Raw genomic sequence first — 15885 nt, 5'->3', positions numbered from 1 at the left:
CTTTCTCTCCCCCCCCCTCTTTCCGCTGCTATCTGCAGGACTCTGTTTTTCTAAGTTTTCCTGACACCAAGAAAGAGAAGGTGACAGGGAGGAGCTCCAGCACACAGCCTGTGATTGACAGCCTCAGCTCTGTTCCTGTGTACTGGGTGGAGGGGGGAGGGAGTCCCTTACCTCCAATCAGCTCTCAGAGTGTGACTTCAGCTCCCCGCCCCCTGCTTTTTTTTAACCACTTGCCGACTGCCTAATGCCGATTTACGTCGGCAGTCAGCCCCTCACAGGCAAAGTGAGGTAGGGGTATGTCACTAGCCTGAGAGGCTCTGGGGAGCGAGCGCGCGCAGGCAGAGGCACGCTCCCGCCCGTTCACGGCCCCCCCCCCACGCGTGCCCGGCGGACCCGATGTCCGCTGCTCACTCGCGATCGTCCGTTACACCGGGAGAAAGGCAGGCGGATGATGTAAACAAAGCCGTCTGTCATTCTCCCTGTGTAACAGCAGAGATCATACGGTCCTGCTATGTAGGACTGTAGATCTCTGTTCTTACACCTCAAGCCACACCCCTTTACAGTTAGAATCACGCCCCTAGGGACACACTTAACCCCTCCCTCTCAAAAAAAGTTAACCCCTTCCCTGCTAGTGTCATTATTACAGTAACAGTGCATATTTATAGCACTGATTACTGCAGTAATGTCACTGATACCCCCAAAAATGTCAGTCAAGGGTCCGATCTGTCCGCCGCAATGTCGCAGTCCCGCAAAAATAATAATCGCAGATCGCCGCCATTACTCGTTAAAAAAAAAAAATCTTTCCCTTAGTAAACGCAATATCTTTTGCGCAAACCAATCAAAATACGCTTATTGTGATTTTTTTTTACCAAACATATGTAGCAGAAAACAAATTGGCCAAAAATGTTAAAAAATTTTGATTTTTACATTTTTTGGGGGGAATTTCATATAAAAAAAGTGAAAAATATTGTTATTTTTGCAAAATTGTTGCTCTTTTTTTGTGTATAGCGCATGATCAAAAAATCGCAGAGGTGATCAAATACCACCAAAAGAAATCTCTGTTTGTGGGAAAAAAGGACGTCAAATTAGTTTGGGTACAGCGTCGCACGACCGCGCAATTGTCCGTTAAAGTCGCACAGTGCCGAATCGCAAAATAGGCCCTGGTCAGGAAGGGGGTAAAATCTTTTGGGGCTTAAGTGGTTAAAGCTCAGGCAAGCTTTAGAATTCAGTACTTTGGATGTAGAGAAGACTGCAGATAAACAGGTACAACTTATGTAGGAGGATTTGTTTTATTTCTGTGTATCACCTGAGGCCGGTCACCTCACTGGGGATAGGGAGGGGTTATAGGGATGTGGAGGGATTACGGGGAAAGGGAGGGATTACGGGGGATAGGGAGGGGTTACGAGGGATTACGGGGGATAGGGAGGGGTTACGGGGGATAGGGAGGGGTTACGAGGGATTACGGGGGATAGGGAGGGGTTACGGGGATGTGGAGGGATTACGGGGATAGGGACCAATTACGGGGAAAGGGAGGGATTACTGGGACAGGGAGGGGTTAGGGAGGGATTACTGGGACAGGGAGGGGTTAGGGAGGGATTACAGGGATGTGGAGGGATTACAGGGTATAGGGAGGGATGTGGAGGGATTACGGGGATAGGGAGGGGTTAGGAGGATGTGAAGGGATTACGGGGATGTGGAGGGATTACTGGGACAGGGAGGGGTTAGGGAGGGATTACGGGGGATAGGGAGGGATTACGGGGGATAGGGAGGGATTACGGGGGATAGGGAGGGATTACTGGGATAGGGAGGGAGGACGGGGATAGGGAGGGGTTAGGGAGGGATCACGGGGGATAGGGAGGGATCACGGGGGATAGGGAGGGATTACGGGGATAGGGAGGGATTACTGGGATAGGGAGGGAGGACGGAGATAGGGAGGGATTACGGGGGATGTGGAGGGATTACAGGGTATAGGGAGGAATTACTGGGATAGGGAGGGATGTGGAGGGATTACGGGGATAGGGAGGGGTTAGGGAGGGATCACGGGGGATATGGAGGGATCACGGGGGATAGGGAGGGATTACGGGGATGTGGAGGGGATAGGGAGGGATTACTGGGATAGGGAGGGAGGACGGAGATAGGGAGGGATTACGGGGGATGTGGAGGGATTACGGGGTATAGGGAGGGATTTCTGGGATAGGGAGGGGTTAGGAGGATGTGGCGGGATTACGGGGGATAGGGAGGGGTTAGGGAGGGATTACTGGGATAGGGAGGGAGGACGGGGATAGGGAGGGGTTAGGGAGGGATCACGGGGGATATGGAGGGATCACGGGGGATAGGGAGGGATTACGGGGATGTGGAGGGGATAGGGAGGGATTACTGGGATAGGGAGGGAGGACGGAGATAGGGAGGGATTACGGGGGATGTGGAGGGATTACGGGGTATAGGGAGGGATTTCTGGGATAGGGAGGGGTTAGGAGGATGTGGCGGGATTACGGGGGATAGGGAGGGATTATGGGGATAGGGAGGGGTTAGGGAGGGATTACTGGGATAGGGAGGGATTACACCCCCTGGTCGGGATTATCAATCGGATGAACTCTATTGGTTGTCCTGTGTTTGTAGGTCTCCCAGCCATGTTGGTGAATGGATCCTGCGGGGTTTTGGCTCTCCTATCCCGATCCTCTCACACTTTTCTCCTCGGGGGTCTGCAGTCGTCTCGCCGGAGTGCCTCCTCCTGGACCGGCGTTAAGAAGCGCAGTTACTGGAGGTCCCTGAAGAGGTCAGTACTGGGCACCCCACCCCCACCGTACAAGCGAGTGACGCAGACCGGAGATCCCATCCTCCGCGGCCATGCTCAGCTCGTTCCTCCAGAACGCATTCCTCACCCTGAAACGCAGAACTTACTGAAGAGGATGACGCAGGTTCTGAGGTCGTGCGGCTGTGTGGGACTGAGCGCCCCTCAGCTGGGGGTTCCTCTGCGTGTCATGGCGCTGGAACTCCCGGAACATCTCTGCCAGATGGTTCCTCCAGATGTGCGGACGGCTCGAGAAATGGAACCCTTCCCGCTGAAGATCTTCATTAACCCGACCATGCGGATCCTGGAGTCCCGGACGCTCCGCTTCCCGGAGGGGTGCAGCAGTGTGCAGGGCTTCTCCGCCGTGGTGCCGCGCTGCTACGCTGTTCAGGTGTCAGGTAAGTCCCTTCCCTTCCACCTATAGCAAAGACTGGGAGGGGCTTGGCCTGTCTATCATAATTCACCCAAATAAACTCCGCCTTTATTTCTTCCATAACACCGGAAGCAGAACTCCGCCCAAAACTGTGACTTTAGTTTTAAATTAAAAGGAGAAAGTTTAAAATCGAAATCCCTCGCTGACCGCCCCCCCCCCCCCCCATACATTTTCTGCGGGGCAGCGGCTCCTGTGCGCAATAACAGGTACAGGTACGTCATTCTGCACTTCCTGGTCTGAGGCGCGCACCGCCGGCGTCCCACTCCCGCTGTGATTGGACACAGCAGGAGCCAATCAGCGGTCTGTTTGACCTGATGTCCACCGGCACCCAGTGATCGAGAGAGGCAGAACGGCATTCTGTAAGTAGGGAAAGCTGTGATCTTGTATCTCCGCTAAGCAGGAACACGGATCTCTGACTTCCCCCAGTACAAGCCCCACCCCTACACAGTACAATCCCCTCCCCCACACAGTACAAGGCCCACCCCCACACAGTACAATCCCCTCCCCCACACGGTGGGTTGGAGTGAGGAAGATGAGGGTAGGGGAAGTTGGGAGTTGAAGAGGGGAAGGTGAAGGTAGGAAGTTGGGGGTTGGAGGGGGGAAGGTGAAGGTAGGAAGTTGGGGGTTGGAGGGGGGAAGGTGAGGGTAGGGGAAGTTGGGGGTTGGAGGGGGGAAGGTGAAGGTAGGAAGTTGGGGGTTGGAGGGGGGAAGGTGAAGGTAGGAAGTTGGGGGTTGGAGGGGGGAGGGGGAAGGTGAAGGTAGGAAGTTGGGGGTTGGAGGGGGGAAGGTGAGGGTAGGGGAAGTTGGGGGTTGGAGGGGGGAAGGTGAAGGTAGGAAGTTGGGGGTTGGAGGGGGGAAGGTGAAGGTAGGAAGTTGGGGGTTGGAGGGGGGAAGGTGAAGGTAGGAAGTTGGGGGTTGGAGGGGGGAAGGTGAGGGTAGGGGAAGTTGGGGGTTGGAGGGGGGAAGGTGAAGGTAGGAAGTTGGGGGTTGGAGGGGGGAAGGTGAGGGTAGGGGAAGTTGGGGGTTGAAGGGGGGAAGGTGAGGGTAGGAAGTTGGGGGTTGGAGGGGGGAAGGTGAGGGTAGGGGGTTGGAGGGGGGAAGCTGAGGGTAGGAAGTTGGGGGTTGGGGAAGGAGGGGAGGGAAAGTGATAGGAAGTTGGGAGTTAGGGGGTGAGGGTAGGAAGTTGGGGGTTGGAGGGGGGTGAGGGTGGGGGAAGGTGAAGGTTGGATGTAGGGAAATAAAGGATAACTCCACCTTTCTGAACATGTTTCATGTTACACCAATATTTAGGGTATTACATGAAGCATCTGCAGCCCCACCCCCACCTAACAGGAGTCGGGGGTGCACAGCTGTGAATGGCTCCGCCCACACATCATTCATTTACAGGAATGTGTGAATGAAGAACCTGCAATGCTGCAGAGTCGTACTTCTCATTGGAGCACAAGTCTGACGTCACCGCGGTCCTAGTCCAGGGACTGCAGTTTGGAAGTCCGTGCATTGCACCCCCCACCCCCTCATCATGGCGATGGTTTCTAAATCAATATGGCGGCACTGATTATTTTTTTCTGCAAAAGATGGACTTGGCCTCTAAAGCCAGAATAATCAGCAGAAGGGACGGACCTTGCCCCCTGTGTCCCTTGTGCTGATGCCTTTTTAGTGAAAACCCAGGAATTCCCTCACTTTGGGGGGATTTCCCCTCACCTCCTGGTTTGGGGTATGGGGACAGGAAGTGAAGGGAAATCCCATTAGGGTTAGGGTTTGACAGCAGCAGCCGGGCACTGATCCCAGCACATTGCACTCTTTACTTTGTTTTTTATTTGAACAATCTTTATTGAAATGATACAAAGTGACATTTGTGAAGTTCTGTTGGCGGCGGGGGATGGTGTCATGCGGCACTTTGCTGAATACGAGTTCTGCATGCGGCGCGGTGGTGTGACCTGACCGGGGGGGGGGAGGGGAATGAGGCATTTTGCTTTGCCCCCCAATTAGGCTTGTGACGGTATCAGATTTCCATGCTGCGATTAATTGATTAAGGTTTTGCCACGGTATACGGTATTATCACGGTATTCTATTATTAAATTTAAATTATTAAATTTCCACCTCACTTCAATTTCATTGCTGAATTTAGGGGCTTTGGTTCACTTATGCACATTATTATATAGTCAGTCAGTACAGACTCTGTGAACCAGGCCTAAAATAGGTCATCAAGCAGTGTCTGGCCTAACTGGTGATAACTGGTCCTGGCGCTCGGCTCCGATCCGATGGCCTGGTCATTAAGAGGGCAAATCCTTGTGGTCAAGAAGTGGTTAAACCTGAAGGAGGTGTTGTTTATAAATGACTTTACTATTGCTTTAGGCCTGGTTCACATGTATGCGGGTTGGCGGTTCACATGTATGTGGGTTGGCGGTTCACATGTATGCGGGTTGGCGGTTCACATGTATGCGGGTTGGCGGTTCACATGTATGCGGGTTGGCGGTTCACATGTATGTGGGTTGGCGGTTCACATGTATGTGGGTTGGTGGTTCACATGTATGTGGGTTGGCGGTTCACATGTATGCGGGTTGGTGGTTCACATGTATGCGGGTTGGTGGTTCACATGTATGCGGGTTGGCGGTTCACATGTATGTGGGTTGGCGGTTCACATGTATGCGGGTTGGCGGTTCACATGTATGTGGGTTGGCGGTTCACATGTATGTGGGTTGGCGGTTCACATGTATGTGGGTTGGCGGTTCGCATGTATGTGGGTTGGCGGTTCGCATGTATGCGGGTTGGCGGTTCACATGTATGCGGGTTGGCGGCCCACATTTGCACAGGCATAGCAGCCCATTGATTTGAACGGGCTGCTATGCCTTCATTTTCCGCAGAAAAAAGGTGCATGCAGCATTTTTTTTAAAATTCAGTGGCCTTGAAATCCATCCTGCTTTTGCACCATGCGACTAACCTGCAGTTCCTGCTCTGGCAAGCTTTCTGCATTTTTTGTATACGTGGGCACGGCATTTAAAAACAGTTTGCGTGTGCAGCAACGGCAGGTAAGTCGCATGGTGCAAAAGAAGGATGGATTTCATGGCCACTGCATTTTTTTAAATTCTGCATGCACCTTTTTTCAGCTGAAAACGCAGGCATAGCAGCTCAAGCCCATTCACATCAATGGGCTGCTATGCCTGTGCAAATGTGGGCCCCCAACACGCATACATGTGAACCAGGCCTAAAGCAATAGTAAAGTCATTAATAGATAAAAACACCGGTCCTCCTGCAGGTTTAACCACTTCTGGATCGCAAGGATTTGCCCCCTTTAAAGACCAGGCCATCGGATCAGAGCGCCAGAACCAGTCATCACCAGGTAGGCCAGACACTGCTTGATGGCTATATAATAATGTAATGTGGGCTGCTATGCGTGTGTGTGTATATATATATATATATATATTAGAGCTGCACGATTCTGGCCAAAATGAGAATCACGATTTTTTAGCTTGGAATAAAGATCACGATTCTCTGTGTAACAAAAAAAAAATTGGGATAACTTTACTGTTACGTTTTTTTTTTTTTTTTTTTATTCATTAAAGTTTATTAATTGCGTTTACAGTGTGACATAAAATATTACAACAATCGCCATTTTTTTCTGTAGGGTCTCTGCTAAAAAAATATATAAAATGTTTGGGGGTTCTAAGTACTTTTCTAGCAAAAAAAAAAAACTGATTTTAACTTGCAAGCAACAAGTGTCAGAAAAAGATCCAGTCTTTAAGAGGTTAAACTTCCTTTCTTCCTGGCAGAGGGAAGGAAAAGATACAATGTAATCATTTTTGTTTATAGTTAGGTGTTAGCTGTGTGAGTGAATGAGTCATCCAGCTCACTGAAATGTATCGATTCACAAGTCAGACCCAGGAGCAGAGAAACTCGGTATTTTAAAAATGCCACAATAACAATACCGTGGCTATGCAATACCGCGATATATCGAATTACCGAAAACCGGCATATGTCTACTCTCAATGCAGTCCTCCTGCACCCGGAGTCATGTTTGACTGTAATTGGGGGGTACAGAGAGGATCTGGGGGGGGGGGGGCCTGACCGGAGCACTGACCAATGTCAGATATTTGCTATATTGGGGTTTTAGCTGTGCGGATTTATCAGCCAATATTTTATGTTTGAATATAGTGATCGTGGCGTCACGCCGATCCTTCATTTTCTCCCATTTTTATGTCTTTCCAGGTCTGAATGAGAAAGGGGAGGAGACAAGCTGGACGAGCCGGGGGTGGGCGGCCCGCATTGTTCAGCATGAGATCGATCACTTAGACGGAGTCCTCTACATCGATAAAATGGACCCCCGAACCTTTGTGAATGTGTGCTGGATGGAGGTCAATGACTGATGGGTGTGGCCTCCTCTATGGCAATCTCAGGGAGCCTCCTAGTGGTGGGGAGAAGTACGGCACCCCCCAGGTAGCTGCTGCTCGATATATGGGACTTTTTGTCTGAACCGATTAAATGTCTTTCACACATTTTTTTCTGGTTTCCTTTGTCAATGAATTAGGAATACACGGGACCCCATGTGAAGGGTACGGGGACCCCATGTGAAGGGTACGGGGACCCCATGTGAAGGGCACGGGACGCCATGTGAAGGGCACGGGACCCCATGTGAAGGGCACGGGACCCCATGTGAAGGGGTCTGTGTGGTCCACAGCAGCCGGCAATGTTCAGCCTTTTGTTTCCTGGGCTCAGAGTGAAAATCGGATTCCAATACTTCATTGGGGGAGATTTCCTAAAACTGGTGCACAGCTGATTGGTTACTCTGTGCGGCTTCTCCCTCATTGAACCCGGCGAGGAGACGGCGGCATCTGACTTCCCTGAGCGCCTTTCGTGGCTCTGATTTGTAATTGAAGGGAAAATACGACGGTTTTCTGATCAGAATATTCTCTAAGTGATCTTTTCTATCCGAGAATAATATTACCGGGCTTTCTAATAGGAAAGCCCAGCACTGCCTGCTCCCTTCCTTCACTTTATTTGTATGTCCTTATTGGGGAATATCAGCAGACGGAGGAGGGGGACTTATTCAGCGATCTGTAATACAGTCAGGTCCATAAATATTGGGACATGGCCACAATTCTAATCTTTTTGGCTCTATACACCACCACAATGGATTTGAAATGAAACAAACAAGATGTGCTTTACCTGCAGACTTTCAGCTTTAATTTGAGGGTATTTACATCCAAATCAGGGGAACGTAGGAATTACAACAGTTTGTATATGTGCCTCACACTTTTTAAGGGACCAAAAGTAATGGGACAATTGGCTGCTCAGCTATTCCATGGCCAGGTGTGTGTTATTCCCTCATTATCCCATTTAGAAGGCGCAGATAAAAGGTCCAGAGTTCATTTCAAGTGTGCTATTTGCATTTGGAATCTGTTGCTGTCAACTCTCAATATGAGATCCAAAGAACTGTCACTATCAGTGAAACAAGCCATCATTAGGCTGAAAAAACAAAACAAACCCATCAGAGAGATAGCAAAAACATTAGGTGTGGCCAAATCAACTGTTTAGAACATCCTTAAAAAGAAAGAACGCATCGGTGAGCTCAGCAACACCAAAAGACCCGGAAGACCACGGAAAACAACTGTGGTGGATGATCGAAGAATTCTTTCCCTGGTGAAGAAAACACCCTTCACAACAATTGGCCAGATCAAGAACACTCTCCAGTAGGTAGGTGTATGTGTGTCACCTTCACAACAGTGGGCCAGATCAAGAACACTCTCCAGGAGGTAGGTGTATGTGTGTCAGATCAGGAACACTCTCCAGGAGGTAGGTGTATGTGTGTCAGATCAGGAACACTCTCCAGGAGGTAGGTGTATGTGTGTCAGATCAGGAACACTCTCCAGGAGGTAGGTGTATGTGTGTCAGATCAGGAACACTCTCCAGGAGGTAGGTGTATGTGTGTCAGATCAGGAACACTCTCCAGGAGGTAGGTGTATGTGAGTCAGATGAAGATCACTCTCCAGGAGGTAGGTGTATGTGTGTCAGATCAGGAACACTCTCCAGGAGGTAGGTGTATGTGTGTCAGATCAGGAACACTCTCCAGGAGGTAGGTGTATGTGAGTCAGATGAAGAACACTCTCCAGGAGGTAGGTGTATGTGTGTCAGATCAAGATCACTCTCCTGGAGTATGGAGAAGGAAAGGAACTGCTCATGATACAAAGCATACCACCTCATCAGTGAAGCATGGTGGTGGTAGTGTCAAGGCGTGGGCATGTATGGCTGCCAATGGAACTGGTTCTCTTGTATTTATTGATGATGTGACTGCTGACAAAAGCAGCAGGATGAATTCTGAAGTGTTTCGGGAATATTATCTGTTCATATTTAGCCAAATGCTTCAGGACTCATTGGACGGCGCTTCACAGTGCAGATGGACAATGACACGAAGCATACTGCGAAAGCAACCAAATAGTTTTGTAAGGGAAAGAAGTGGAATGTTATGCAATGGCCAAGTCAATCACCTGACCTGAATCGGATTGAGCATGCATTTCACTTGCTGAAGACAAAACTGAAGGGAAAATGCCCCAAGAACAAGCAGGAACTGAAGACAGTTGCAGTAGAGGCCTGGCAGAGCATCACCAGGGATGAAACCCAGCGTCTGGTGATGTCTATGCGTTCCACACTTCAGGCTGTAATTGACTGCAAAGGATTTGCAACCAAGTATTAAAAAGTGAAAGTTTGATTTATGATTGTTAATCTGTCCCATTACTTTTGGTCCCTTAAAAAGTGGGAGGCACAAATACAAACTGTTGTAATTCCTCCACCGTTCCCCTGATTTGGATGTAAATTCCCTCAAATTAAAGCTGAAAGTCTGCAGGTAAAGCACATCTTGTTTGTTTCATTTCAAACCCATTGTGGTGTTGTATAGAGCCAAAAAGATTGGAATTGTGTCCATGTCCCAATATTTATGGACCTGACTGTAAATCTTTATAGATTGGGTGACATACTGAGCTAGTCGGCTCTTTACTGTACAGTTGTAAATCACAGCAGGACATTTGGAGTCTGTGGCGACTCTTGTGCCACCTATTGACTGCACGTGGTAAATATGACATATATATATATATATATATATATATAATTAGTAACCCTGACTCTATTGGAACAAATCCCCCAGACACTTTTCTGGAGCTGTGGCCCTTTAAATGGTCCTGTGCCAGATTCAGAAATCTCTGCTGCCCATTTCTGCAGCTTTTCCAACACGCGTGGCTTCAGGTAGTTCTTAAAGTGACAGTAAACTCCCATGTATGATTTTCCCCTATAGGTGAGCCTATAAGAAGGGTTACCTGTAGGTACTGTAAATCTCTCCTAAACCTGCACCGTTCAGTGTCTCTGCATCCGGTGACGTCTCCGTCTCGTGCACTCTGGAAGGACAGCATACCCGTGCCGTTCCTTCAGAGCCATGCAGTAAACAGTGACTCCCGCACACATGCGAGGTCGTGAGGACATCGCCGGCTCGGCCAATCAGATAGCCGAAGCCTGCGAACCCGGAAGGAATACCGGGCAAAGATGGAAGAGCCTTCAGCAGTGACAGTGCGGCGCTGGAGGGCTCCGTTTTAAGGTAAGTCTGTTATTATATTCTAGTATGCGATGCACCCCACACATTATGACTTCAGATGTGGTTTACTTACCGCTTTAACATCATCATTTTTACAAAGCAGCACCATGACGTTGTGTCTCACACATGCGCAGCAGTAGAACGAAATCCCTGAAGGCACTGACGGCGTTGCCTTCCCAGAGGGCGTCAGTGTGGCTGGGACTCCGTCTCTGTGGGTGCGTCTGGGGAGGGGGGGTTCCGTCGCGGCGGGTGCGCCCGGGGGTTCTGTCGCGGCGGGTGCGCCCGGGGGTTCTGTCGCGGCGGGTGCGCTTGGGGGGGTTCCGTCGCGGTGGGTGCGCCTGGGGGTTCTGTCGCGGTGGGTGCACCCGGGGGGGTTCCGTCACGGTGGGTGCACCCGGGGGGGGTTCCGTCGCGGCGGGTGCACCCGGGGGGGGGGGGGTTCCATCGGGGTGGGTGCGCCTGGAGGGGGTTCCATTGCAGTTGGTGCGCTCGGGACTCTGTCGTTATAGGTGCCTTCAGGGAAACCATGAGGTGGATATAAGAAGTCAGTAAAACGCGCTCTGTGTTGGGCGATTTCGGCAGAAATGTGAATTTTAGTAACGTAGTGGAAAGGTCGGACTTGCTGATTGGTAGAGGAGACTCTGACCATCGGGGCCTGCAGACCATGAAGGGTTTTCTGGATCAGATAGACTCCAGCAGAATGATGGGAAATGCAGCGCTGAGGCCGCCACTTCCAGGACGGTGTTTGATCTAAAAGTCACTGATACAGAACAAACATGCGGGCCGCGATGAGGTCACTCCTGCACATGGGAGTCGCAGCAGCGGCACTGCGCTCTGACGTCACTGGCTGCTTCAAGTATGAATATCTCCTACCTACAGGTGAGCTTTATTATAGGTACAAGCTAAAAAACAGACTTTACTACCCCTTTAATATGAAATTTGGAGCCCGCAAACCATTTTTTGGTTTACTTTACCCTGTAGAGCCCAATAGCAAGATGAGAAATGAGAGGAGTTCCTTCTATGACATCACCACTAAGGGCTGGCAATGGACGTGCATGGTTTGTAATGGTCCCCAATGGTTTGGGAGAAGTTCCTATCTTGACTCAAATGCTAATCAATCGGTAGTTCTGACGCTGTGGTCCCTATGAACTGGTTCTGACACAAGACTCCATATGGGCGGCTGATTCGAACACGGTGGTCCCTATGGGCGGGTGGTTTTGACGCAGCAGTCCTATGGTCAGCTTGTTCTGACGCGGTGGTCCCTATGGGTGGCTGGTTCTTAGTTACATAGTTTGTGAGGTTGAAAAAAAGACATCAGTCCATCCAGTTCAACCCATGTGTGTGTTTGCTGTTAACCACTTGCCGACCGCAGTCAGTATATTACTGCGGCAGTCAGCAGCTCCTGGGCAAACTGTCGCTTGCCCAGGAGCCTATAGGGGGCGAGCGAGCGCCGCTGGAGCTGTGCTCCCTCCCCCGCTCGTTCAAGGGCATCCCCGCGCGTATGACCTGCGGCTCCGATGTCTGCCGGGCCACTCGTGATCCCGCTCAGGAGAGGGAGAAAGACAGACGGATGATGTAAACAAAGCCTTGTCATTCTCCCTGATGTAAGTACAGAGGCTATGTGATCCTGCTATGTAGGATCATATGTCTCTGTGGTTACATCACTAGCCACGCCCCCCCCCACAGTTAGAAACACGCCCCTAGGGACACATTTAACACCACTGATCACCAATAAAGTTAACCCCTTCTCTGCCAGTGTCATTTTTACAGTGACAGTGCATATTTATAGCACTGATTACTGTAGTAATGTCACTGGTACCCCCAAATGTGTCAAAAATGTCAGTCAAGGGTCCGATCTGTACGCCGCAATGTCGCAGTCCCGCAAAAAAAAAAAAAAACAATAAAAATAACAAATCTTTCCCTTAGTTAGTAAACGCAATAACTTTTGCACAAACCAATCAAAATACGCTTATTGCAATTTTTTTTACCAAACATATGTAGCAGAAAACAAATTGGCCTAAAATGTTATAAAATTTAGATTTTTACATTTTTTTGGGGGGAATTTCATATAAAAAAAGTGAAAAATGTATTTTTTCAAAATTGTCGCTATTTTTTTGTTTATAGTGCAAAAAAAAAAAAAAAAAGAATCGCACAGGTAATCAAATACCACCAAATTAAATCTCTATTTGTGGGGAAAAAAAGACGTCAATTTAATTTGGGTACAGCATCGCACGACCGCGCAATTGTCTGTTAAAGTCACGCAGTGCCGAATCCCAAAATAGGGCCTGGTCTTTGAGCAGCCAAATCCTCCGGGGGTTAAGTGGTTAAGTGTAGTGTATCCCCCTGTATGTTGTGGTCTTTAAGGTGATTCTGGCGCGGCGCTCCCTGTGGGCGGCCGGTTCACGCGTTGCGCTCCCTGTGGGCGGCCGGTTCACACGCGGCGCTCCCTGTGGGCGGCCGGTTCACACGCGGCGCTCTCTGTGGGCGGCCGGTTCACACGCGGCGCTCCCTGTGGGCGGCCGGTTCACACGCGGCGCTCTCTGTGGGCGGCCGGTTCACACGCGGCGCTCTCTGTGGGCGGCCGGTTCACACGCGGCGCTCCCTGTGGGCGGCCGGTTCACGCGTTGCGCTCTCTGTGGGCGGCCGGTTCACGCGTTGCGCTCCCTGTGGGCGGCCGGTTCACACGCGGCGCTCCCTGTGGGCGGCCGGTTCACACGCGGCGCTCCCTGTGGGCGGCCGGTTCACACGCGGCGCTCTCTGTGGGCGGCTGGTTCACACGCGGCGCTCCCTGTGGGCGGCCGGTTCACACGCGGCGCTCTCTGTGGGCGGCCGGTTCACACGCGGCGCTCTCTGTGGGCGGCCGGTTCACACGCGGCGCTCCCTGTGGGCGGCCGGTTCACACGCGGCGCTCTCTGTGGGCGGCCGGTTCACACGCGGCGCTCTCTGTGGGCGGCCGGTTCACACGCGGCGCTCCCTGTGGGCGGCCGGTTCACGCGTTGCGCTCCCTGTGGGCGGCCGGTTCACGCGTTGCGCTCCCTGTGGGCGGCCGGTTCACACGCGGCGCTCCCTGTGGGCGGCCGGTTCACACGCGGCGCTCTCTGTGGGCGGCCGGTTCACACGCGGCGCTCTCTGTGGGCGGCCGGTTCACACGCGGCGCTCTCTGTGGGCGGCCGGTTCACACGCGGCGCTCCCTGTGGGCGGCCGGTTCACACGCGGCGCTCTCTGTGGGCGGCCGGTTCACACGCGGCGCTCTCTGTGGGCGGCCGGTTCACACGCGGCGCTCTCTGTGGGCGGCCGGTTCACACGCGGCGCTCCCTGTGGGCGGCCGGTTCACACGCGGCGCTCCCTGTGGGCGGCCGGTTCACACGCGGCGCTCCCTGTGGGCGGCCGGTTCACACGCGGCGCTCCCTGTGGGCGGCCGGTTCACACGCGGCGCTCTCTGTGGATTTTGACTGACTGATACATTTTTTATGAAACACGAACACAAATCTAGAAACATTTCTGTTTTATTATTCTGAGTTTTATATTGGATACAATTTAAAAAAATTCATATTGAACATAAAATGTTTTCAGGCACAAAGTAAATTATAAGGCTGAGACGTCAGAGGCCTCCGGGGGGCGCTCCGCTCACACTGCATCTCTCATTCACTTTCCTCCATTCACCGTCTGCTCTGGAGAGCGATTAGGAAGAACCTGATTGGTGGCTTCAAGGAATCGGGACGACCCGGAACATAAAACGGATCCCTGCACCCTGAAAACGATTGTTAGCGGCACTTCTGATTGGAGAATTCTGTGCTACAATTCAATTTATAAAAGGGAACATTGCTGGGAGATGCCGTCTGCCTGGCTGCAATCAAATGGAGATCACTACTTTCCACTTTAAGCAGAACTCCGCATTCTAGTGAACATTAAATACAAAGCTGATGTATGAAGCCCCGCATCGGCTGTCAGTGCTGCGGGGGTGGTACGGTGCCTCGGCTACACACAATGCACTGCGCTGGGACCCCACAGCAGGATGACGATTTCCTGTCCCCCCCCCCCGCCCCAGGGCTCAGCTATTCCACCCCCCCCAGGGCTCAGCTATTGACACGAAGCTTTGTATTTGAAGAATGAATGATTGGCTGAGGCGGAGACTGTGATGTCATCCACCCACCTCAGCCAATCCCAGAACGCCTTGTATTTCAGACTTCTGTGTATGGGGAGATCTGCAATACTCAGAGGGGGGGGGGGGGGGGTGCAAATTAAAGGAGAACTCCATCCTAAACCTTAACTAAAGATCACCCCTCCCCCCCCCCCCTCCTAACACCTATATTGATTTATCTATTCTCAGCCCCGGTCACATGATCACCTGTCAGCCAACTGTGGCTGCAGGGGAGAGGAGAACGACGGTGGCTGTGGGCAGGGAAGAACGGCTGTGGTTGCGGGGGTGGGGGGAGGAGAACGGTCATGGCTGTGGAGGGGGGACTATGGGGGAGGGAGAGGAGAATGGTGGGGGGGTGGTTGTGGCTGTGGGGGAGGAGAGCCTCTGAGTGACGTCACCACTCCTGGATTTCTCAGCCGTTGTTGGTGATCCCTCCTCTTCCCTGCAGCTCACAGACTCAGGGAATCATGTAACCCGAGCAGAGCAGGCGTAGAACAGGAAAGTGGACACAGCGCAGTCAGCATAGGTGTTGGGAGGGGGAGGGGCAGCATTATGAATAGTTGGGGGTTATCCTGGACTCCGCTCTTCTTGTAAAAGTAAGACTGCGGTCAGCATCGAATTCTTCATGTGCTCCTCCCCCCAGCAGTAGACACTCCCCTCACCTTCTCTCAGCCAATGGGAGTGGAGAATATGATTGGTACTTTATAACAATGATGGTGATTGGCCCTTTGCTGTCACATGGGTGGGAACTGGAGCGACTCCCGTCACCTGAATAGCATGGCGGGGGAGATTAAATGGACTCCATTAGCCTGCGGATGTGAGATCCGGCGTCTCCTCCCACGAGGGGGAATCTTCAGGCCGTCACAGGAATCTTCAGGCCGTCACATGCAGATGGGGGAAGGGAAGTTAGCGCCGCCCAGAATAACTTGGGGGCATGGTGGGGG

The 15885-nt window shown here is 51.7% G+C and overlaps 1 protein-coding gene across 1 annotated transcript; it reads left to right on the top strand.

Moving 5' to 3' along the window:
• Nucleotides 1-2594: 2594 nt before the first annotated feature.
• Nucleotides 2595-7662, top strand: PDF (peptide deformylase, mitochondrial). The gene is made up of 2 exons (XM_082276397.1): nucleotides 2595-3189; nucleotides 7431-7662. Exons 1-2 carry the CDS (start codon nucleotides 2631-2633, stop codon nucleotides 7586-7588), a joined length of 717 nt encoding a protein of 238 aa, XP_082132523.1. The 5' UTR covers nucleotides 2595-2630; the 3' UTR covers nucleotides 7589-7662.
• The last annotated feature ends 8223 nt before the right edge of the window (nucleotides 7663-15885 follow it).

This window comes from Pelophylax lessonae (genome assembly GCF_965119305.1).
Source record: "Pelophylax lessonae genome assembly, contig: HAP1_SCAFFOLD_588, whole genome shotgun sequence".
In the NCBI taxonomy this organism is placed as follows: Eukaryota; Metazoa; Chordata; class Amphibia; order Anura; family Ranidae; genus Pelophylax; species Pelophylax lessonae.
This window is presented reverse-complemented; position numbering and strand designations above follow the sequence as displayed.